This window comes from Ceratotherium simum, chromosome 13 (assembly GCF_057802395.1).
Source record: "Ceratotherium simum simum isolate JZ-2026a chromosome 13, ASM5780239v1, whole genome shotgun sequence".
NCBI classification, from domain to species: Eukaryota; Metazoa; Chordata; class Mammalia; order Perissodactyla; family Rhinocerotidae; genus Ceratotherium; species Ceratotherium simum.
In genome coordinates, this window is record NC_141912.1 from 19,655,387 (window position 1) to 19,681,599 (window position 26,213).

The window sequence follows — 26,213 nt, forward strand, 5'->3', positions numbered from 1 at the left end:
ATGACATAAAGAAAGGGCAGGTTGGCATTTTATTTTGTGTTCCTTTAATCTTTATTCATTATAAGCATGCTGCCTGAAATGCATAACCGTAGATATACATCACCCTCTCATGAGTTTACAGTAGGAGAGTGATTCTAGGTACTTAAACAGTGAATACTGTAGTTGGAGAAATGGATGGATGGATGGATGGACAGACAGACCGACGCACAGGCAGACTCACAGGCAGATGTCTTTTTAGTCATTTGTGAAAACTTTAACAAAGAGAAAATTGTGTACAGAACTGCTGTTTAAGCCAATTACTTTCTAAGTAAAAACTTGTCTGAGCTATTTTTCATTTTATTTTAGTTTTGTTTGATTTTTAGTTTTCAACTCGTATTGACTAATTTTTATTTGTGCAATTTTAACATAATAAACTTCCAGAAACAAGTGTGAACATAATTCCTTCATTAGATATTTTAGGACTTTTGTCAGGTTGCACTGCAGGCAGAATATTATTCATATCTAGAGCATTTTAGGATTTCTTATACTTTACACATAAATCACTTCACCAAATGTCAGTGTCTTCCAATTTCTTTGTGATAAAGAATATCAAACTGATCATGTCATATAAACTCTATTCGTTTAAGTGCTTTTTATATTCTGATTATATACTGCTTCTATAATTTTCTACTAATATTTATCTACGGCACCAGATACAGAAGAAATGTGAGCAGAAATAGGGGCCATAGGTCTAGTAGAAGGGGAGGAGTCCAGGTTCAGGGTAGTTGGTGATGTTTTGTTTCTCACTTCTGCTAGTCTGTGAAGGAGCACAAAACATCTGTTAATGTGCCAGCTGCTATTGCAAATGCTTCACATTCATCACTTCACTTGATCCTCACGACGGTCCAGGACGGGATGTGTTGTTATCCCCATTTTGTAGAAGTGAGACCCGAAGCTCAGAACAGTAAGATGACTTGTGATAACATGGCTAGAAACTGGGGGCCCAAAACTATCTGGATTGAAAATCTGACTCCTTTCTACTGATACTGTTGCTGCTTCCTCTCTCTGAACCACCTGTCAGTAGGGATAATTACATCTACCTGCTTCTTGATGAGTAATGATAAAAACAAGAACAGGATACCTTATGAAGAACAGAGTTAGCAGGTAGCCATTTAGGTTTCAGCTGCCTCTGTATTCACTGGGATAAAGAAATGGAAAGAGCACCAATCAGGTTGAAAGGTTTGGGTTTGAACTCTGATTCTACCAGCAACAACTTGGTGACCTTTGGTATTAAAACGCAATTCCAAAGATACAGGCAAGTTTTACTATATTATAGTAAATTGCTATACAAATATTATTATTACTACTAAATTTTTTAATGTAAACTTATGATCAGCCAATACTGATAGTACATCAATGCGATAAGCGCCTCAGTGACATGGATAAGAGACAGGGCTGCCTTGGGTGGTGATTAAAAGCGTCAGAGCAGATCCCTCCTTTACGATTTAGTGATTCTGTGACTATGGGCAATTTACTCTACCTCTCAGAATCTTATTCCCTCATGGTATTTTCCCCATTTCTCATACAGATTAAAATAGAATATACCTTATAGGGAGGTTGTATTAAACAAGATGTAAGTTGTTAACGTATTGCCTGGCACTTAGTATTACATAATAAATGATAGTTGTTACCATCTTTCTGACACGGTTACAGTAATAGTAGCTAAAACATATTGGGCAGTATGTGGTGGGCACTGGCCTGAGCAATTAGTACATATACTAACTCATTCATCCACTTATCTATGAATATTTTCACTATCCCCGTTTATAGAAAAGGAAACTGAAGCATACTAAAGCTAAGTAATGTCCCCAAGAGCATGCAGCTGTGTAGTTAGTGGCAGAGCCTCTTAGTTATGCAAGGAAAGGGAAGGTTAAGGATGAACTCCCAAGCCACTCTAGTCTTTCTTTGTCTTAGTGACTCATGGCTTTTCAACCCTTATCTAAATGTTTCAGTGCCTTTTCTATTTTCATCCCGGGTCCTTTAAGAATATTTTTTCGTAAAATTATGAAAATAAATTTATCTTTTCCTCCTATTTGGCCATATTTAATTCTTTGCCTACACCCTGTCAAAAAGTTCAACTATTAGGACTTCTTAGAAGAGTGTACATTGTGGAGAATTCCTGCTATCTTTCTGTTTTCAGAAAGTTGGTGGGTTTTTTATCGCTTTTAACAGGTTTATTGTAGGTGTAATTTAGATACCATGCAATATGTACCCAACATAAGTGTATACTTTGAAGATTTTTAGTAAATTTGTACATTTGTTCAACCATCATCACAATTCAGTTTTAGAATGCTTTAGTTATTACAAAAGGTTTCTTAATGCCTATTTGGAGTCAATCCCTACTCCCACCCCCAGCCCCAGGCAACCACTGATCTGTTTTCTGTCTCTATAGTTTTCTTCTTGTAGAAATTTCATATAAATAGAATCAAACAAAAGTAATCCTTTGTGTCTTCTTTTTTTTACTTAAGAACGTTTTCAAGTTTCATCCATGTTGGTGCATGTATCAATAGTTGGTTCTCTTTTATTTATAAGTAAATTTTCATTGTATAGATATGCCACATGTTGTTTACTCATTCACCAATTGATAGACATTTGAACTGCTTCCAATTTGAAGCTGTTATGAAGGGTGCTGCTATAAAAATCCACATGCAAGTCTTTGTGTGGACATATGTTTTAATTTTTCTTGGGTAGATAACTAGAAGTAGACTTTCTTAGTCACAGTAAGTGTGTGTTTAACTTTTTGTGAAACTGCCAAACTTTTCCAAAATGACTGCACCATTTTAAATTCCCACCTACAGTGGATAAGGGTTTCAGTTTCTCTATATGCACGCCAACATGGTTATTTTTTTAGTCTTTTTTCAATAGAGCCATTCTGTTCGATGTGTGGCATCTTATATGGTTTTAATTTGCATTACCCTGATTACTAATGATGTTGAGTAACTTTTTATGCAGTTATTAGCTATTTGTATATCTTCTTTAGTGAAATGTTGGTTAAAATCCTTTGCCCATTATATAATTGTGTTGTTTATCTTCTTATTAGGGAGCTGTAAGAGTTCTTAATATATTTTGGATACAGATCTTTTTATCAGATATATGATTTGCAAATATTTTCCCCCAGTCTATGGCTCATCTTTTTGTTTTCTTAATGATGTCTTTTCAATAAGTCCATTTTGTCAATTTATTCCTTTTTTTTTTTTTTTTGGTGAGGAAGAGTGGCCCTGAGCTAAAACCTGTTGTCAATCTTCCTCTCGTTGCTTAAGAAACTGGCCCTGAACTACCATCTCTGCCCACCTTTCCTCTATTTTGTGTGAGGGATGCTGCCACAGCATGGCTTGTTGAGTGGTATTGGTCCGCGCCCAGGATTTGAGCCTATGAACCCCAGGCTGCCAAAGCACAGTACACCGAACTTAACCACTGTACCACCAGGCTGGCCCCTCAATTTTTTTTTATAGGTTGTGCTTTTGGTGTTGGTGTTATAGCTAAGAAAGTTTTGCCTAACTCAAGATCACAAAGATTTTCTTCTATATTTTCTTCTGGAAGTTTAGTAATTCTAGCTCTTACATTTAGATCTATGATTCATATTGAAGTACTTTTTGTGTATAATGTATGGTAAGGGTCTAATAAGTTCATTTTTCTGTGTGTATTTATATGGTATCCAGTTGCTCCAACACCATTTATTGAAAACACCGTCTCCTGCCCTCACTGAATTTCCTTGGCAATTTTGTTGAAAATTAATTAGCCATAAATGTTTGGGTATATTTTTGGACCCTCTATGTTGTCTCATTGATCTATCCTTATGGTGATACCACACTGTCTTGATTATGGTAGCTTTATAGTACCATCCATTCTACCAACTTTGTTCTTTTTCAGAAACGTTTTGGCTATTCTAAGTCCTTTGCATCTCTATAAGTTTTAGAATCAGCTTGTCACTTTCTACAGAAAAACATGCTGATATTTTGATAGCAGTTGTATTGAGTCTGTATATCAATTTGAAGAGACTTGCCATAACAATAATAAAATCTTCTAATCCATGAAAGTTACATGTTTTTCTGTTTATTTAAATATTCTTTAATTTCTCTCAGCAAATTTTAAGAAAATCTCTTTAAATTCTCTGTTTCTTGAGTACAGGTCTTGCACTTCTCAAACTTATTAAGTATTTTTTATGTTATTGTGAATGGAATTGTCTTCTTAATTTCATTTTCTGATTATTCATTACTAATATATAAAAATACAATTGAGTTTTGTATAGTGATCTTTAGCTTTGCTAAATTCACTTACTCCAGTAGGTTCATTAGATTCTTTAGATTTTCTACGTTCAAGATCATGTCACCTGCATAAAGAGGACAGTTTACTTCTTCCTTTCAACCTATATGCCTTTAATTTCTTTTTCTTGCCCTTCTTCACTGACTAGAACCTCAAGTAATATGTTGAATTGAAGAAGTGAGAACAGAAATCCTTGCCTTGTTGCCACTCTTAGTGAAAAAGCATGCAATCTTCCACCAATAAACATAATAGCTGTAGACCCTTCATCAAGTTGAGGCAGTTTCCTTCTACGTTTATTGAAAAGTTTTTATCATGAATGGGTGTTGGATTTATCAACTGAATTTTCAGCATCTACTAAGATCACAATAGGGTTTTTAATCCTTCATTCTTTTAATGTGGCTTATTGCATTAATTGATATTTGCATGTCAAGCCAACCTTGATTCCTGGGATTAAAATTTTTCTGATGATAATACAGTCCTTTTTATATGTTTCTGGGTTCACTTTGCTAATATTTTGTTAAGAATTTTTGTCTGTGTGTTTGTGAGGGATATTGTTCTGGAGTCTATTTCTAATCTCTTTCTCTGGTTTTCATACAGGCTACTGCTGGATTTGTAAAATGAGTTCCTTTCTCATTTCTCTTTGAAATAGCTTGTAGAATTCATTTTGTTCTTTCTTAAATGTTTGATAAAATTCACCAGTGAAGCCATCTGGGCCTGGATAGTTTTGTGTTGTTTTCTTTTGATGGAAAGACTTTTAATTTAAAATTCAATTTTTGTGATAAATAAAAGGCTATTCAGATTTTCTGTTTTTTCTTGAGTCAGTTTTTATAATTTATGTCTGTCAAAGAATTTGCCCATTTCATCTAAGTCTTTATTGGCATAAAATCATTCATAATATACCCTTAGTATCCTTTTAATGTTGATAGTGTCTGTAGTGCTGTCTCCTCCTTTATGTCTGAAGTTGGTCATTTGCGTCTTTTTTCTTCTCGGTCTAGGTAGTAGTTTGGTAATTTTATTGATTTTTTTCAAAGATGCACCTTTATTTTTATTGATTTTTCTCTATTTTCTATTTCATTAATTTCTTATTTTACCTTTATTATTTGCTTTCTTTATCTTACTTTGTGTTTGATTTGCTCCTTTTTTACCTTCTTGAGATGGAAGCTTAGATTATTGAGTTTGCCTCTTTCCAACACAGACATTTAAATCTAGAAATTTTTTTCTAAGCACTGCTTTAGCTGCATCCCATTTATTTATATATGTTATGATTTTTTTCCATTCAAGTTTTTTTTTCCCCTCCCTACCTCCAATTTACTTTTCCTGGAAGTATTGAGTAATTATCCTGGAGTTAATCTCCAAAGACTGAAAAGCATTTCTTTTAATCATGTATTTTGCTTATGCCTAATAATTTTAATAGGTCTGATCTTTTTTGTGATCGTTTTTACCTTTTTCTTTTGGGATAAATGGCAGGTGTGTTAGTCTTTTTTCACAGATGAAATTTGAAGCTCATAATTTATTGATCTAAAGAATGAAGTAGAATCATCCTTTTTCATATTTTTGCCAGTAAAACACCAAGTTGCAGGTGAAAATCTTGAGATGAGTTAAAGTACAACATTTTAAGTAGTATTTCAAATATAACATGGGGTGTATGTATATGTGTATTTTTATTCAAGGTAAATAATTAAGGGTTAAAATATTGGGGGCTTTCTTAAATCCTAGCCTAGGGTCAACAAACAGGTAGGACTTTCCTCACATGTCCCTGATAGATGCATAATTGGAATCTTTCTCATTAATTCCATTCCCGAGTTACTTAATGAACCCATTTCACCAGTAAATAGCTTGTTTAAGTCAGAAAAAATAATGGGTCAAACTTTCTTTGTTATTTAAGCTAATTGAACATTTTTTTCATTTTCATCTTTCTTTCAGAATTATTCTCTAGTACTACTATGAAAACGTAAATATAGAAGGTCTTTTAAATTTTAAAAACACGTAATACTTAGTAGTTATATTCACTAGACTCACAGCTTCAATAAATTTGTGGAAATAGTCATTTTTAAAAATTTCAGCATTTTGAAAATTCATAGCTTCTCAAAAACAGCATTTCTCACAATTAGCATATTAAATATTTGGATTAATATTCTATTTTACACCCCTTATAATTTCCTTCATAGCCACTTAAATCAATTGTAATTAATTTAGAATTTGGTCCACTTCAAACTTCTTTGATTTTCTCATGTTCCAAAAAGAATTATTTACTAGGCAAAATAACAGTGTAAATATGAGATTTATTAAGTTGGTTCACCTAAGGAGCCAAATTATTTTCAAGAACATAAGTTGCCTCATTTGCATATATAAAATTAGTGTATAGATGAGCTTCATCTAACATTAAAGTGCAGTCTCTACTTTGGAAACATTTTATAGGCAATCAGTTTATATTCTTATATACTTTCAAACCAATTAAACTGCTTTTACTTTTAAATACTGACTAACATAGATCTTTCATTAATTCCTAGGGCCCCCCCCCATCAGTCCACTTTTTGTGTGGATGATCAAACATATCCATGCATTGAACATCCCCTTTCCTTAACATTTATGATGACTCCTGTAAAGGTTTGTCCTTTCTTTTTTCTGTGGACCTTAAGGCCAAAGTAAGCAGGTGTTGCATAATACTGAGCTCAACTGTATTGAATCAAGAAGGATGGGGGGTGGGGGGAATCAGTAAGGTACTTTCCTTTGGGAATAACCCATAATCTAGTGCCAAGTTCATTCCAATTCATAGCCTAGGACAATAACCAATTGTCTTTGTTTCTGCAGTATTTCACAGGCAGTTTCTAAGATATTTTTTTAATTTCCTGGGGGAGATGGCCTCTTCTCTGTCATTTCTGTTGTGATCTGTTACTTTTATTTTTAGTTGTGGATTTCTTGTTCAGGAATAGTTATAAGTCAAGTGTGAAAATTTGCTAATTGAAGTTATTGCCATAATTTTTCCATTCTACATGCTTTAGTAACTCTAGAAATGGTCTTTTGATCTACAACTTACTGTAAAAGCATATGATTTTTATGATTTTCAAACATACTTTTGATAATGACCCTTAAAGAAGAAAAAATGTTTTATATCACAATAAACATTAAAATTGTCTTTTTTCCCAAATACACTGTTTAATTTTTCTCTATGCATATTGTATCTTTTTCTCTCTCTTATCGCAGAGAAAAGTTCCAGTCCTTGTAAGTTATCTTAGATTAAATCAAATTGATAGCTAGATGAGACTAAGTAGAAATCAATAAAGAAATATTTTTAAAAATAAATTTGTCATTCTTCTTTCACATAGGCATTAAGGTATTATGCAAACAAGATACGGAAGCTGTTATTTTTATGAAGCTGTTTGTATTAAGGCATCCCATAATTTGACTTGGCTCATTGTTACATCCTTTGCTCTCTCTTATGCCCCCAAATATCCAATGTATCTTAATGAGATAAACAGTTTTATTCATCCATATAGTCCTCCTTTTAGGTGATAAAAAAATTAATATAGGTAGGTATTCTATGATTTGAAACGTTTGAGGCTATTTTTCCTGTTGTTCATGGATTCAGAATAATATTGTAGTTTGAATACTGTTAATGTTACTTTGTTGTTATACTGTTAATATACAATAGAATGTTGTAGCATACTTATGGAGATACTCAATGGCTGCAGAGAAATAACTTCCAAGATGCTAACTTTTGGGCCTATTAGAAATCAAGGCAGCTTGTTACCTAATCATTTTATGATGAAAAGCTTTTAGTGCTTTACTCTTAAATATTAAAGAGCAGCAAGAATTACTTTGTTGATAGAAAGTCTCAACCATGAATAAGAGGGACCAAAATACAAGCACCTGGAGGAAATAGACACAATTGCAGTGAGCAGAGGAAAAATTGAGGAAAAGTTTATTGATATCCTCAGAGAGATAAAAAATGTTGCATCTCGGGGCTGATCCGGTGGCGTAGCGGTTAAGTGTGCCCACTCCGCGTCAGCGGCCCGGAGTTTGCAGGTTCGGCTCCCGGGCGCGCACCGATGCACCGCTTGTCAAGCCATACTGTGGTGGTGTCCCATATAAAGTAGAGGAAGATGGGTATAGATATTAGCCCAGGGCCAATCTTCCTCGGCAAAAAGAGGAGGATTGGCATCGGAAGTTAGGTCAGGACTGATCTTCCTCACACACACACACAAAAATGCTGCATCTCTAAAACGAAAACAGTATGCTGTGAAAAGGAAAATTGGCAAATGAGAAAGAGCTCTTAGAAATTTAAAATATGATATTCAATTTAATTTTTTCAGTAGAAGAATTGGAAGATAAACTCAAGTATAGCTCCCAGAAAATGGAACAAAAGGACAGAGATGGAAAATAACAGTGAAAAAGCTTAGAGAATCAATCATTCAAAGAAGAGAAGTCCTGGAAAGAGAAAATGATTTTAAAAATAACATAGGAAAATTTCCTAGACCTAAAGACCTTAAATCTCCAGATTGTACCTTGTACAAAGATTTAAATATCTAATCTGAGGCCTATCATGAAATTTAAAAACATTGAGAATAAAATTAATATCCTAAAAGCTTTCAAAAAGAGAGTAGGACACATGCATCAGAAGGAATTTGTGCATCAGAGGGAATTTGGACATCTCATCAGTAACCTTGCCACTTAAAATCGAATGGAACAATACCAAATTCCAGTGGCTGATACTTTTCATTTTGGAGTGCTATGCACAGCCACACTGTCAAGCCGTTGTGTGGATTAAGACATGTTCAGACATGCTACGACAATAACAACAAAATTTCCCTGGCACTTTTGATGACACTTCTGAAAGAATGCTCCAGCAGAATTAGGGAGAATAGAATAATCAAGAATTAGGAAGACATAGGATCCAGGACAAAGGGGATTATAGAAAAGGAGACCAAGGAGCGACATTTAAGCGTTACAGCTGGTTGATTATGAAAGCAACACACACTTGAAGAAAGTAGGAGTGGCATTTCTGGAGGAAAAAAAAATGGAACTGGTGAATTATATAATACATTGAGTGTTTGAAAAACAGTATTGATTTTTGATAGACCTAATGGAGCTTCTGGAAATCATTAGCATATATACATAGAATATTAAGCAAATTTTTTAAAAAGAGTCAGTTATTAAATCTAGGAAAACTTCAACATTGTGGCAAAAGAAGACTTAATGATAGTATGCCAATTGGCTTTGCAGTGAACAATATCTTTGCAGTTATACCAATGGAAATACTATTAATTTAACTAAAAATTGTGAGGTGATTATGTTGGGAGAGGAGAGAGAGAGTAGTTTAGAGAGGTAAATCCTCATTTACCATTATAGAGACGTCAGTAAATATTGCCTAAAACTCAGTAAATCTAGAAATAGCAAAATAAGCATCTATTTTAAAATATAGAAGAAAGAACAAAGAAACATCTGAGAAAGTTAAAAATGGGTATCTCTTGAGGATTACAGGGTGCTATTTTTTTTTTTCTTGGTAAGGAAGATTAACCCTGAGCTATCATCCATTGACAATCCTCCTCTTTTTGCTGAGGAAGATCAGCCCTGGGCTAACATCCGTGCCCATCTTCCTCTACTTTACATGTGAGATGCCTGCCACAGCATGGCCTGACAAGCGGTGCATAGGTCCATGCCTAGGATCCTAACCCGAGAACCCCGGGCCGCCAAAGCAGAGTGCATGAACTTAACCATACGCCACTGTGCTGGCCCAGAGCGGTGTGGGGGGGGAGCTATTTTTTTCATAAACTTTTAGTATTTAGGGCTCTTTAAAACTATTTGCATATGTCTCTTTCCTAAAAACAAAATTTAATTTTATTTAAAAGGAATAATGGTATTTCCCTGACATAAAATGTCAGGGAAATAGAATAATTATGGATTGCAGTCAACTTTTTACATTTTGTCCTGTTATTTTCCAGAGTTCCTGGAATAACTATTGCTACAGATATTATCTGTGGTTTTCCTGGAGAAACAAATCAAGATTTTCAAGAAACAGTGAAACTTGTTGAAGAGTACAAATTTCCAAGCCTCTTTATTAATCAGTTTTACCCAAGACCAGGGACTCCTGCTGCAAAAATGGAACAAGTTCCAGCACAAGTGGTAAGATATTTTTCTTTAAGGTGTTGTATTTAGCCAGTACCTATAAAAATGCAGCTGTGTTGCCTACCTTAGCACAACTGGCTCGTGGTAAGTCTTAAGTTACAAAATATGGGGAGTTTTCAAAGTTGAGGTCAGAGGTGGGGGGACCTTGGGTGAGTTAAATGACCTTACACAAATAAAAATCACCTTTTTTTTCTCTTGAAGAGTGAGGTTCAGATGACACTGGGAAAAAAAATTTTAATTAATATGTAGTACTTACCTATGTTTATAAGATAAATCCTTGGATGTTTCGAAATAAGGCAACATGTAAATTTCTGTGAGCAAAGGAGGCTTCATATTTACCCTGCTTCTTGAGAGTCCTTTTTCATAATTTATTACTTGCTGGGGGTCCCATGTTTTCCTGCTTTTCCATGGGATAGATTTGATGCTTGCTATCTGTCTTATCTATTTCAAATATGTACTGCCTTCGCAGTGAACCTCAATTTAATTTCATTCTTACAAGTTCATAGATATATTAGAATAAGATAACTTAAAATAAATGTGAAAAAGTTTGAGATCCAGTAAAGGCAAACTGTTTCCCAGAATGCCCCCAAAATTAATGGCCTCAAACAAATATTTAGTTTCTAGATTTATTGGCTAAAGATGGAAAAATGTAAATAAGCCTTAAGAGAAAAGTAGAATTTGAGTGAAGATTTTCCACTTTGTTTCTAATAACTAAAAAGAATTATGCCCTACCATTAATTTTCCTCAAATGCTTTTATGAATAAATATTAAAGGGAATAACCCAGAGCTTGTTATTGTTTTCCTGTTATGCCATATGTGAGTATCAAACATATAAAATATAGATTCTTATTTCAACATTTGGTTGAAAAAGCGAATACATGTATGTTTTTTTGGTCTGCTTTTCCCCGTAAAACCAAAATGAATATCATTCTTTGTTTTCCCAAAATTTTCTTCATTTTTATTTCACAAGTTTCTATGTATACAAGGATAAGAAAATATTTTCTACAGATAGACCGTTTAATTTTATTTCTAATTTACTCAATGAAAAAAGCAGATTATAGCACCACAGATAATTAACTTTTCAAAAACATAAAAGAAGTCAAATTAACTCATTTTTTATATCTAAATTATATTTATTATTGATGTATAGTTTACATACAGCAAAATTCACTCTTTGTGGTGTACAGTTCTTTGAATTTTGATAAATGCATACACTAGTATAACTATCACCATAATCGAGATAGAGAATGGTTCCATCAGCCCAAAAAAATTCCCTTTCACTTTTTTGTAGTCATCTAGTCCCTCCATCCCCAGCTCCTGGCAACTACTGATATATTGTCCTTGTAGTTTAATCCATTCTTGTTTAAAGTTTACTTCTTTAATTAAAAAGTTTTTTGAACTATAACATACCTGCAGAAAAGTGTACAGCTGTACATTTTCGTAAAGTGAATACTTCCATGTAAGCACCAGTCAGAACAAGAAATAGAACATTACTGGTACCCCAGAGGTCCCCGTTATGCCCTTCCCTTTACTCTCCTCTTCCATTCCTCAACAGAAACCACTATTTCTTATTCTAACACCATACATTAGTTTGACCTGTTTTTAAACTTGATATAAATGAAAGAATTCATCAATTTTGGAATGTTTGGCTTTTTTTTTTTTAACAACATTATATTGGTGAGACTAGTCTGTTTTTGCTAGTAGCTGTAGTTCATCCATTTTCATTGCTATATAGTGTTCCATTGCATGCAAATCCCAATTTATCCATCCTACCGTGAAAGGAGAGTTGGGTATTTTCAACCTTCCAATATTAGTATTGCAACTAATACAGCTGTCAGCATTCCCATTTGTATCTTTTGTTCGACTCATGTATGTAAATATTTCTGCTGGGTTAGCTACTAGTGTAATTGCTGAGTCATAGGAAATACAGTTGATAATGCTTTACTATATACTGCCAAAGAGTTTTCCCAAAGAGTTGAATAAACTTACAGTTACAACAGCAATATATAAAAATGCTAGTAGCTCCATATCCTTGCAAATACTTGGCATTGTTATGTTTTTATTAGTAGCATTCTAATGAGAATGTAATGTAATCTAATTGTGGTTTTATATTTCCCTGTTAACTAATACTATTGAATACTTTTTATATGTTTGTTGGTGATGTGGATATCCTTTTTCATGAAGTGACTATTCAGAGCTTTTGCCCATTATTTATGTAGTCTGGGTACAGGTTGTTTGTTAGTCATGGTAATTTAAATATCTTCCTCCATTCTGTAACCAGTCTTTTCCCCACTCTTAATGGTGTCTTTTGTAGAACAGATGTTTTTAATTTTAATATAGTAGAATTTATCAATATTTTTCTTTTTGTTTTAGTGCTTTTTTGGGTTCTATTTAAGATTTCCTTCCCCACACTGTCATGAAGATATTCCTCAATGTACTCTTCTAGAAATTTTATGATTTTGCCTTTTACTTTTAGATTTTCAATCCAGCTGGAATTTATTTCTGTTAAAGGTATGAAGTATGGCGGTCAGGACTTTTTTTTTCCTATAAGGCTATCCATTTGAGTCAGTGCCACTTATTGAATATCTCATCCTTTCCCCACTGCTCTGCCTGGTCACTTTTATCGTAAATCAAGTGTCTGTATTGTGGGTCTGTTCTAGAACTTTATTCTGTTTCCTTTGGTCTGTTTCTTGGTCTTTCCACCAGATCACAAAATTAATTACCATAGCTTTATGGTAAGTGTTGATATTGACAGTGTAAATATTTCAACTCTGTTTTTTCTTGAAAATTGTCCTAACTGTTCTTGGTCCTTTGCCTTTCTGTGTTTGTCAACTTCCACCAAAAGTCCTGCTGGAATTTTGATTGAGATTTTATTGATTCTATGTATCATTTGGGGGGAAATTGACATGGTAATAATATCAAGTTTTCCATCTTTGAATGAAGCATAGCTTCTTTATTTTAATCATCTCGAATTTCTCGCAGTAATGCTTTGTAGTTTTCTGTATACAAGCCTTGCATATCATTTATTAGTCTTATTCTTGCATGTGTGTTCCTTTGATACTATTAAAATGATTGATTTTCATTTTTTGTTGTTGCTCTTTAGAAATATGATTGATTTTAATATATTTATCTTTCACCCATCAACTTTACTAAATTCACTTATTAATTCTGACAGTTTTCTGTAGGGTTATTTTTTTTCCAGATGTTTTTATGTATACAATTATGTCATCTGCTAATAGTCATAGTTTTATTTCTTTCTTTCCAATCCTTATAACTTTTATTTCTTTTTCTTGTCTTATTGTGCTGGCTGGGACCTCCAATACACTGTTGAATCGAATTGCACATCTTTCTCTTCTTCCCAAACTCAAGGGGAGAGTTTTCAGAATCTCACCATTCAATATAAAAGTTAACTGTAGTTGTGGGATTAGGGAAGTTCTCTGTTCCTAATTTACCAAGAGTTTGTATGTTTGTGTATGTGTGTGTTTTAATCATGAAGAGAATTGAACTTTATCACTTGCTTTCTCTTTATCTGTTGAAATAATCATATAGTTTATTTTTTGTGCTAATATTGTGAACTATACTGAATGATTTTCAAGTGTTTAAATCAACCTTGCATTCCTAGGATAAACTTCATTTGGTCATGATATATTACTTTTGATGTATTATTTCGGTCAATTTGCTAAACTTTTGTGAAGAATTTTTGCATCTTTGTTCATGGAGGATTTTGATTTGTAGTTTTCTTGTAATGTCTCCTTAATGTTAGTATCAGAGTAATGTTGGCCTCAGAATGAATTGGGAAGTATTCCTTCCAGTATATTTCTCTGGAAGAGTTTGTATAGAATTTGTATTATTTCTTTCTTAAATGTTTGATAGAATTGTCTAATGTGGTACAATCAGCTTTGCATAAAATCAGCTTTCAGATGCTTTTTTTTTCCTCTTGCCTGTATCTTCTAAACATAGCCCCTTAGCATATTCCTTACATTTTTAGACTTTAGTAACCCAGGCCTGGCATAGCAGAACCTTCTTTTTTTTTTCAGACTTTATATTTTAGAGCAGTTTTAGGTTCACAGCAAAATGGAGTGGAAAGTACATAGAATTCCATATATTCCCTGCTCACACACACTTCCAGCCCTCCCCAATATCAGCATTCCACATGTCATTATCACCCAAAGTCCATAGTTTACATTACATTTCACTCTTGGTGTTGTACATTCTATGGGTTTAGACAAACATGTAATGACGTGTATCCGCTATTATAGTATCATACAGAATAGTTTCACTTCTCTAAAAATCCTCTGGTGCTCCACCTGTTCATCCCTTTCTCCCCCATAACGGCTGGCAACCACTGATATTTTTACTATCTCCATAGTTTTGCCTTTTCCAGAATGTCCTATAGTTGGAATTATATAGTATGTAGGCTTCTCATATTGGCTTATTTCACTTAGTAATATGCATTTAAGGTTCTTCCATGCCTTTCCATCGCTTGATAGCTCATTTTGTTTTAAAATAACAGAAATTTATTGTCTCACGGTTCTGGTGACTGGAAGTCCAAAGGCAGCCCTCTGCTTCCTCTGGACCAGGTAGAGGAATCCTTCCTTGCAGCTTACTAGCTTTGAGTGGTTTGCTAGTAATATTTCTCCTTTGCTTGCAGCTGCATAATTGCAATCTCTGCCTTCATTGTCACTTGGTGTCCATGTGTGTCTCTGTCTTCACATGGCTGTCTTCTTACAAGGTCCTCAGTCATATTAGATTAGGGATCCACCCTACTCCTCATCTTAAACTAGTTACATCTGCAATGACCCTATTTTGATTTTAGGTCACATTCTGAGGTGCTGGGGGTTAGGACTTCAACATGTCTCTTTTTGGGGAGATACAAGTCAATCCACAACACTTCTCTACTTCGTTCTGTAATTATGCTCTAGGTAAAAACCATAGCCTGGAAGAGGCTCATCTTTATGAAATTCAGAAAGTTAAATAAAGGTAATTAAGCATTAATAATGAAACTTTAGAGATCTGCCATCAAAGAGAGGATATAAGATGTGCATTGAGTCTTGGTTCTCCTAAATTTATCAGAAATTAATAGTTGTCTGCTCTCCCTGTCTCAGGAAGTTAGTGAAGCTGCTTAAGCTACTAAACTTCACTAAAATAAAACACTGCTACAAAATGGATAGCAATTCTTTCTTATCTAATTTATTTCCCATTTCCTTGCCAAAAAAATCAACAATGAAAGTAGAATCTAACCCGTTATTTGAAGAGCACAAGACCAGTTGCTTTCAAACAACAGCTTTTTATTCTGGCTTTAGAATGCCTCTTTGTGAAAATACATTGTTTTCTTAGATGTATTTTGTTTCCAGTAAAATTAAGCCCCACAAGTGTTCTTCCTCCATAAAGGACATAAATAATATCAGTATACTTTCCCCTTCCTTTATAACTACTTTACATGAATACTAGTATTAATATAAATAAATTCCCATGTTTTTAATGCTTTATAGTAGTGCTCTAATAAATGAACTAAACTGTTTGTTTTTCTTAATCGTTTAAATCACCAAATGGGTAAAGCACCGTTCAGTTGAGTTTTGCATTTGCATAGATGGGAGGGGTAGATTTTTTGCCAATCCTGCTAAAAAGAAAAGTATAACCCACTGAAATTTACAATGAAAATAAATTATTCAATATATTTTCATGAACGGGCTAAACTAAAATTTATTTTTTTCTTAGCTTTTGCAAGATTATTAATTTATAAGAGATTTAATAGATCACCTAAGCCAAATGAGAGTGACCTTAGACGTTTAGATGAAAGGTCAAATTTGCATGTTTATATTTTCTATTCCATTGAGTCTTCCTTCATTAGTCTTCATTAATCTTAAGTAATTCTAATAGTATTTTTAAATTTTTAAGTGGCTGAGGTTCTTAGTCTGCCTAGAAAAGGTCACTTAAGGGTAAAAAGTCTTTTGATCCTTAGCTATCAATTCCAGACTTTCTTTTTAAGGAAATTTTGATGAAAAATAATGGAGTGATGAAATCTTTATTTTGAGTCCTATGACTTGAAAAAAAAAAAAAACTTTAGGTGATAAGAGTGGCTGTTGGAATGTTTGTATTAGTTTAAAATGTTAATTGTGATATTAAATCCACCTGCTAGCTTGTCTGACATCTTGGAACCACAGAGTAAAGATAATGTCTTTAAATGTATGTGAGCATAAAAGAATCATAACTCCTGCAATTCCTCCAATATTACCCTAGAGATAACGAGGCCACAGTAGACACTTCCTGCCTCAGCCCTCAGAGTGTGAGTGCATGTTCCTGAGAAGGCTGGAGGCACATCCTTGGGTAGATACAGGCAGCTTCACTGAAAATGTCCACAGTAGATTTCACTGTGAGGGAGTGAATTTTTGCTGGAGATATTCAAACCAAGGCAAGGTGACCACTTGGAATAGATGTGAATGAGGAATGTTCTTAAATCATATACAGAAGCTTATTCAGTGGCATATAATGGCTCTCCCAAATCTAGAGCCTATGATTCCAGGACATACTTTATTTTAAAAAGCAAAACAGAAATATAGCATATAGAGAGAGTTTTGTCACTTTCTCTAAATGTTTTTAAAACTTTTTGTTGTTTCTGAGTATGATCCTAAAGTTTAACAACTCAGTATTTAGAGAACATCAAGTTGCCTCAATGGAAGGAATCCTGAACTTTTACCCTGCTTGATTACATAATTATATTACTACTTATACAGTCTCTGATTTTCAAATTAAACTTTTTCTTTGGGGGAGATGAAAAAAATATTTTCAAGAGTTTTTACATTCTAGATTATTAAGTATATTTTATTCTAAATTGATTTCCAAACATACCTGTAGGGGAGCCCCTTTCCTCAAGATCCTTTTCATTTTGACTTCTCTTTTTAGAAGGAATATCTTAGGATTCTTACGCAATTAATTATAGTTGATCTCTCCATTTGGTCTTTTTAATTCCTATTTTCTAGACACATCATTTCTCTTTTTATTTCCATTTTTCATAGACTTTTTAGCCTGACTATAGTTTTGTTGTATATAGATTTCAGCAGACCACTTAACAGAGTCTTTCATGGTGACTCTGTAGTAAAAATAGGGAAGTGTGAGCTAGATTGTGAGCTAGATTATAATCCAGAGAGGTGGCTGGGAACCTCCTACCTTGTGTAAGTTTTTATACAGATGATATTCATTTAACAAATGGAGAATTGAATTTAATGATCTCTAAGATGCCTTGAAACTCTTAATAATCTTTGATTCTCTATTGTGTGGTTTTAAGGCCGCCTTTCAAATCACATTTAAAAGTGCTGGTGCTTTCTTTTTCTAGATCATTGGCCTAAGTATGTTATCTGCATTTCCCAATTCTTTCACCTTTTACTTTATAATGTATCTGATGACTTTTTGTTTGACAATCAATTAACTGACTTTTAATTGAATGTGAACTGAGAATACTAAAACTTAATAATTAAATTAGTTGTTTATGGGAGCTCAAAATGGCAGCAGTGAGATCAACTGTGGTAGAGAAAATAATGGGCCCCTAAAAATGTCCCTGTCCTAATCCCAAAACCTGTGAATATGTTACATGGCAAAAAGGACTTTGCAGATGTGATTAAGTTATTTGAAATGAGGAGATTATCGTAGATTATCTGAGTGGGTTCAATGTAATCACAAGAATTCTTAGAAGGAGGGACACGAGTTTAAAGTTAGAGGGAGAAGATGTGAGGACAGAACCAGAGATCAGTGTGATACACTTTGGAGATCAAGGACAGGACCATGAGCTAAAGAATGCAGGTGTCTCTAGAAGCTGGCAAAGGAAGGAACAGATTCTCCCCTAGATCCTCCAGAAGGAGCACAGCCTTGCCAACACCTTGATTTTAGCCCATAATACCCATTTTTGACTTCTCACCTTCAGAACTATATGATAACAAATTTGTGTTGTTTTAAGCCACTAAGTTTGTGATAATTTGCTACTGTAGCAATAGGAAACTAATATGCCAACTATGGAATATTTTGATCTGAGAGCATTGTCTGGCTTTTTGAGACAGCTAAATTAATTGATCTTTCAGCCCTTTATGCTACTCAGGGTTTGCTTTGCCACTAGATGACACATGTTCGTTCCTAGGTCTATGAAAACTTAGACTTGATGCTACCCAACAGCACAATAATCTTTAGGCCTACTCATAATGACCTGACAAAAATAATGAGAGTTAACATTTATTTAGCAATCAGTATATGTCAGACATTGTTCTGAGTACTTCATATGTCTTATCTAATGCATTCTCACAACTTTGTGAAGCACCATTATTATAGTCCTCTTGTGTATGAGGAAGCTGAGGCTCAGAGTGGTGAATTCACTTGCCCAGGATCACACAGAGAAGCCCCTACCTCTCCAGCCTTATATCTTGCCATTCCTTCCGATACACTTTATGCTCCCACAACACCTGGCTGCTTATAGTTTCCAGCATGCCTTTGTGTTCATCTCTTCTGCCTCAAATTCCTTAGAGGGAGCAGCATGTGACGAAAACTGGGAGTCAAGACAACATGGGACGTTTAATGAGCATACAACACATGATATTTAGGGCAGTAACGTGTGTTAGAGTTTTTTGTTTGTTTTTGGTGGGGGTGGCAGGGAGAGTGGAGGGCAACCCCCAGGTGTAGGTTCTTGTTAGTGAATGAGCCAGGAGCTATAGGCAAGGCTTAGACTGAGATGGCCTTATAAGCCATGTTAAATCGTTGTAGACTATCCTGTGAGTCGTAAGGAGCTACTGAATAGCAGTGATCGTGTGTTTGTTTTTGGAAGCTCATTCTAGGTGCAGTAGAGGGAATAAAAGAGTCAGAAAGCTCAATTAGGGGATTGTACAAGACAGGTTTGGAAACTAATACATGGATTTAAGAAATCTCTGTGGCTTATTCCTGAGACCATTGATAAATATTCTTCTTTTGAACTTAATAATTCTAAGTCCTGGACTTCGCTACATGTCAGCAAAGTTATTCTGTCTTCAGTGGAGAATATTAATTTACTCTACAGAAGGTCACTTCATTGGCTTTTGATTGACTCCAGGCTCACAAATCAAATATTGGTAGGTCAGAACATTTTATAAGGACCCGTGAACATGCTTAAAATTTAGAGCATTACAATTTGTTTCTGCTTTTTGTTCCTGCTGGTGCTGTTGATGCTCTATTTCCTAATGGTCGTGAGATTGCTCCCTGGACCAGGCCTGGGCCTCTTCTACTCCAAAGGAGAAACGCCAGCCCCTCCAGCCCCTGCCATTATCTGCTCTCTGTCTCTCCTCCCACATGCTTTTCTCTCTTCCTAAACTGTTTCTACATGGCAGTCACAGGATGGGCTTTTTCCTTGTAGCCTCTTTATCTTCCTTTGTGTTTTTGTTGTTCTAAGCACCATAAGATAAGTGTTATCAGTTGTGTGTGTGTGTGTGTGTGTGTGTGTCTGTGTCTGTTTGAACCTGTAGAATACTATCTGGATTTGGGAACATTTGAAGAAGCAGGAGTTCTGATTGGATCATTTGGTTTTTTAAATCCTTTTTAAACTGAACATTTCCTTTTATCCTACTCTCACACTAAAAGACTAAAGGAAAAGGAGATGATAATGTTTGGAGCTTTGAAGAATGTGGAAATAACAAGAATTGTTAAGTCTCAGCTGCACAGAGGGAAGTGTGCCAATGCTGATGATACCTTGGCATTGCCACTACTGGTGCATTGCCCTTTGGTGGTCTACCATCTTGAACCTGAAATGTTAGAGAATTTAACAAATGTGATTAATTTGGAGTAAATCGAAGCAGAGTGTCTCATCAAGATCTGATGAAAGAAAATAAGTGCTGTTTCTAAAACGGAAGTGGTCCTGGGGGTATAAAAAGCATGCATGGATGTGGGCTGATGCAGTACCTCAAAACCCCGAAACGTGTACGAGGGACCCAGTGAAACACCACAGGAGAGAGGTGGCACCAGTGAGACCCCTATTAGTTTTTACTGCCACAGGTGATTTTTTTAAAGAGCGGCCTCCTGAAGCCTCTCAGCCTGAATCATTCTTTCAGAATATCCCAACCTTCTCTCAGTATACCTCACTGTTCTCCCTAATTTTCTGACCTCTTGCCTGCCTGCCACAGAGCGCTGCCTAACTTTTCATTAAGTCTGGATGTGACATTGATGAACTGAATTCCATTATCATGTAAATCAGCTTTGTGTAGTTAAACCCACAGGACAGGACATGTACTAGACATGTGTAGACTGTAACTCCAGGATGGAGCCATGGTTTTGGGGGATTGGTTTCTGTTCAGGATATAGATAAGAAAAGAAAAACCCAGATTTTTTTTGGATACCTAAAGCCCTTTCATGACTCTTCTGTTAATTACAAGTAATTGCAAGAAAAAATCAGGGATGACCATACTTTAGAATCATGGTTTGTCTTGGGAATCTTAGTATTTCAAGTTTTCTAAAATAACGCAACTTTAGGACAATGAAGCATCAGATATGATTTGAGAGTCTTGAGTTCAGTGATAGCAATCTTAATTTGTACTTCATAGTGAGCTAATAGAAAAATTTTTTTAACTTTCTATAGGAAAAATATACTTACCTTGTTACTTATAATTGTTTAATTTTTTGCTTTCCTTTTGGCATTTATTTTTATCCTGCTGCTTTTATGAATTTATAATTACCAAAACAGTAGGAAGACGTGTGGTTATCACTTTTTCTCTCAGATGGTGAATGGTGGTGGATATTAGAGCTGAGAAGGACTGAGTGAATTTATATTAAGTAAAGAGAATATAAATTCTATTCCCTTGGAAAGTCATCTTTATTATATTTCAGTCTAACTTTTTCCAGTAGTGATTACATGCCTTATTTTATATAAGTTTCAGAAAAATTACAAGGATCTACATAATTCTTTTATGCCTTTTATATGAACTTGATTTATTAAAATTATAATATTCAATTTGAACTCACTTTTTATTACCTTAATAACAACTTTAGAAGTGAGTAGACTTTTTGGAGTAACTTCTAAAGATCAAGACCCTTGTAATGATCTATCTTATTTTTGATCTTATATTATTTTTTTCTCTGATAACTATGATTCATTAATAGCTCTGTATTTATAAACCTTCCAAGGGACTTATAAGTATAGTTCCAAGTATTAGAACTAATGTTAAATGTGTATTTAGGTCAACAAAATATATTTGATGATTTAACATGACACTATTTTTTAACTCTTGCCTCTGGAACCATGTTTATTTCATAATTAAGGACTAAGAGATCAAATATGAGCAGATAAACATTCAACTAGATAAAAATGTACTCTACTAGTTGTGTTCTATCTGAAATCTTATAATCTAAGATGAATGCCCTGATACTTTATCTTTGCTACTCATAATAAAGTACGTTTATAGAAGTGGTATATAAGATTAGAAGTTATAAGGGCAGGGAAAAGAAACTTCCATTGCTTGAATGTTAGTATGTGTCAGAACCAGTCTGTGCTTTTCACGTACTTTGTCTCATGTTGTTTTTCCAACAATACCTTCGGGTATCTGCTGTTATTTTTGTACTTTGCAGATGAGTTAGCTGAGGCTCAGAAAAGTTAAGTAAACTTGCCCAAGGTTACATAACTGTGAAGTGAAATGCCTAAGACTTAGACTCCATTCTTTCTGACTCTTTGCTCCATGTTCTTATAAACAGTAAAGTGAATATTTATCCCAGAAATTCAAAATAATTTTAGAACATTTTGACCAAAGAAGTGTTGATTTCCAAAGTTGTTTTTCTATTATAGTAGTGATTTTTTATTTCTAGGCCCTAGAATATTTTTACACTTCTGAAAAATGATTTTAAACTTAAAAAAAAGTTATGAAAATAGTGCATCTCCAGTATACCCTTTACCAAGATTCATTACCTTTTACCCTTTTACTAAATTTCCTTTCTCTCAAGAGATAGATAGATAGATAGATAGATAGACAGACAGACAGACTGACTGACTTAAATGTAGACATTTTTCCCCTGAACCATTTCAGAGTAGATTACAGACATCTGCCCCTTTACTCCTTAACATTTAGTGTGTATTTCCTAAGGATGAGGATCTTGCATAACCACAATATTGTTATCAAAGTCAGAAAATTTAACATTGATATAATGCTTTATCTAATCTACAGTTCATATTCCAATTTTGTCAAGAGTCTCAACAATGTCCTTTATAGCTGTTTTTGGGATATAGGACTTGGTCCAGGATCAGGTCTTGCATTTAGTTGTATATCTCTTTAGTCTCCTTTATCCTAGACAGGTCCTCAGCTTTTCTATCTTTCGTGATATATTGACATTTTTTTAAGAATGTTGGCCAGTTATTTTATAGAATGCCCCTCAATTTGGGTTTGAGTTTTCCTCATGATTAGATTCATGTTATATGTTTTGCCCTGTTAAACTAAATAGATGATATGTCCTTCTCAGAATATCACATCTGGAGACAGAAGATGTCCTTTTGTCCTTATTGGTGATGTTAATTTAGATCACTTGGTTAGGGTATTTTCTGGTTTCCCCACTGTATAGTTATCTATTTTTAGCATAAGAATTTTTAATCTCATGTAGTTAATAGGATTATAGAAGAAGGAAAAAGTAGCCCTTGAAAACTTAAAAATCTTAGTGGTTTAGTTCACACTTTCATTTTTATGATGGCTTGAACTGCCACATTTACGTGGTCTAAAAGATTTTTTGTTTCTTAGTTTGAATCTATTCTAAATCTTTGAATTATTTCTAACAGTTTTTAATCCTTAGGCTATAATTTTTTAAACAAGATACTTTAAATTGAGTGTGCAGTGACAGAGAGAGGAAACTAAAATTGGAAAGGCAGAAATTTATTTCATTGAAGTACCTGTATATTTACATAGCAGGTACTACAGAGGTAGAAATTTCATCCTCAAAATTTATGCAGATCAAAAACTTGTTTTGGTTCAGAAGGAGCTAGGAAAATTCATGGATGAAATATCTTTAATTTTTAGAAGGAATTCATAGGTTTTGAGTGAAATATTTCTCCTGAAATACTATGACACTGACTCACCAACTATCTGGATATTAATCGGTATCAAAGGCATATTTTGGAGTCAAAAACCCCTCCATGTATCCTGTATTCCTTTACTGCCTTTCCTCTTGACCTTTGTTATCTGTGAAACCACAAAGTATCCTCTCAAACTACTTCCTGGATGCTTTGAACTTGTTTATTTTAGGACAGACAGATAAAAAGGTGGAGGAAGAATTCTACATGTAAATTCCAGTTGGTTCTGGAATCAAGCACAAAAACATATGATTGATGTCACTGGGGCCATTACGAAGTTAATACAAAGCCATAATTGATGGATCTTTTCCCACCTAACTAGATATTTGGTCTTAGCAGACAACCTCAGGAGCCCCGAGGCCCCCCAGGGAGAAGCTCTCTTCATTCTTCTTACTAAGTTAACCCAGAATCAGTCAAATGCTATTAAAATGAAAATCAGTATGTTCTCCAAAGGTTTAAAAAGGTTATCCAAATGGATAATTTGTCAGGTACCTGAAATCCTATCCCATTAAAGAACTTAAAGACCACTGTGAAATAATTTGATTTGGTTTTATCTTTCATTAGCAGCCAGAGTTATACAGGGGCAGATTGGAAGTTGGAAGAAGGCTCTCTGCTGGCACTTCTCACCAGTGTGCAGTTACCACAGCAGTCATACTGCCCATAATGACCAAAACATGGCTTTGGGGAGTAATTGAAGTCTCTTGATCACTTTGGCAATCAGAACTACTGCTATTTTAAAAATTATAGTTAACACTACAGTTAGGGGGCCGGCCCAGTGGCGCAAGCAGTTAAGTGCGCGTGCTCCACTGCGGCGGCCTGGGGTTCACCGGTTCGGATCCCAGGCGCGTGCCGACGCACTGCTTGTCAAGCCATGTTGTAGCCGCGTCCCCATATAGAGTAGAGGAAGATGGGCATGGATGTTAGCCCAGGGCCAGTCTTCCTCAGCAAAAAGAGGAGGATTGGCAGATGTTAGCTTAGGGCCGATCTTCCTCACAAAAAAAAAAAAAAACTACAGTTAGGATAACGTTAATTAATTTACCTAGTATCAAATAAACCTTCTATTTGCAAGGAACCGGACAGGTGCTGCACCACATATCAAGTTGATTCCTAGGTGTTCCTTACTCTCAAGCAGCATGTAGTCCAGAAAGAAAGAGAAAGATCATGTAAGTGGTGGTAATACAAGACAGTATGTCTTGGCTGCTGTAAGAGTGATACACAGGGCTGTTCAAGCTTGGCGGCTTGTGAGTGGGATAATCAAGATCAATGCCCAAAAAAGTAACTTTTAAGCTTACCTTTTCAGTATATTAATGATATTAGGAGTGAGGTACAAGATGTTTCTAGAAAATGATAAGCAATTTAGTTCCTCTAAAATGCAGGGTTTGTAGTGGACAGTGAGAAAGACCTTTTAGAAGGTGGTCTGGGGCCAGTCAAGGGAATTTTGACTCTAAAATCACACTTAGTCTCAGCCTCATCAGCCCTTGGGAATGTCCCTAGATAAAGATCGCAAGCTGAGCCGGCAGAGGTACGTCATGGGTACTCCGTAGGCAGCATCCACTGTTTAGATGTTTTTGAGCAGAGCAGTGCCACAACTTCAGTGGTATCATAGGAAGATGAAATTAGCAGCAATATGCAGGATGCATCAGTGTGGAGAAAGGCTGCAGGCAGGAATTGAGAGGGTAAGGAAATGGTGTTGCCATGAGGTAAAAGAGGTCTAAGCTTTGGTGGTAAATATGAGAGTAGGCAAAAAAGAATGAACGAGAGAGACTTTGGAGGAAGAATCCCTGTGATTTGTAAACTAGGTGTATAGTGCTCACCATGTGCCAGGCGCTCTTTTGGTGTTTTAACATATATTGATTCATTTAATCTTCACAACAGCCCTGGGTAATGACCGTTCCTATCTCCATTTTACTTTTGAGGAAAGTGAGGCGCAAAGAGTGTAAGTAACTTGCTCAAAGTCACACAGCCATTGGTGGAGTTAAGATTTAAAACCAAGCATTCTGGCTCTATACTCTGCTCTCTAACCACTCTATCTATCATAATTATAGTGGCAAGGGAGAAAGAAAAGCAGTGCCTAAAATAAAGCTCTAAGAGACTTAATTAAAATACAGAATCCTCGACTTCTATTTTAAATGTATAGAATTTTAGTGCCAAAATTTTACTCATTTAAAGGCAAAATGCTTTAACCAGCATGGCAACTTTAAAGACGTAGGAGTCTGTGCTCACTGAGGCTTGGCGAGGAAAAATTATTTACCCAGTGCTTCATCCATGGTAGGGCCAAAAGGGGTGAGCGGACTGGGGGCCATAGGCAGACGCCAGTGCTGCTCTGGCTGTTACTAGGGTGTCTCTAGGTGTTTAGGGTCAGGCTCTGGCGTTGAGTCTCATCTCTAGCCTGCTCCCAGGCATCCCCCTTTGCTTTCCCACCAAGTCCCATGTTTTCTTTCACCCCAAGACCAGCTTCAGGTAAGATCCAGGGCTCTTCCTTGCTTTGCCCAAACTCCTTTTTCACTTTGACTTTTTGCTAATCTCTATTGAAAACAGGAGAAAAATAGAACAAAAACTTTGAGAAAATTTACAAAGTTTAAAAAATATCATAGTTCCTCATCTTTAATTCTTAACTATCTTGCTAGATCTAGATGTCATTGTCCTAAAAAAAAATTTTTTTCAGGAAACTTTTATGTATCAAGCATTGATTAGGATGGTATCCTGAACCTCTGTGACCTACTGACTCTCTTGC

General features: G+C 35.0%; 1 protein-coding gene across 6 annotated transcripts in view; it reads left to right on the plus strand.

The window, feature by feature from the left end:
- The window catches only part of CDKAL1 (CDKAL1 threonylcarbamoyladenosine tRNA methylthiotransferase), a 657,675-nt gene that overhangs the window by 456,394 nt on the left and 175,068 nt on the right, over window positions 1-26,213 (plus strand). For all 6 annotated transcript variants that reach the window (XM_087438080.1, XM_014788718.2, XM_087438079.1 and 3 more), the window contains one exon: window positions 10,245-10,425. In XM_087438080.1, coding sequence (XP_087294206.1) covers window positions 10,245-10,425 — 181 coding nt within the window. The remainder of the gene's footprint in view (window positions 1-10,244; window positions 10,426-26,213) is intronic.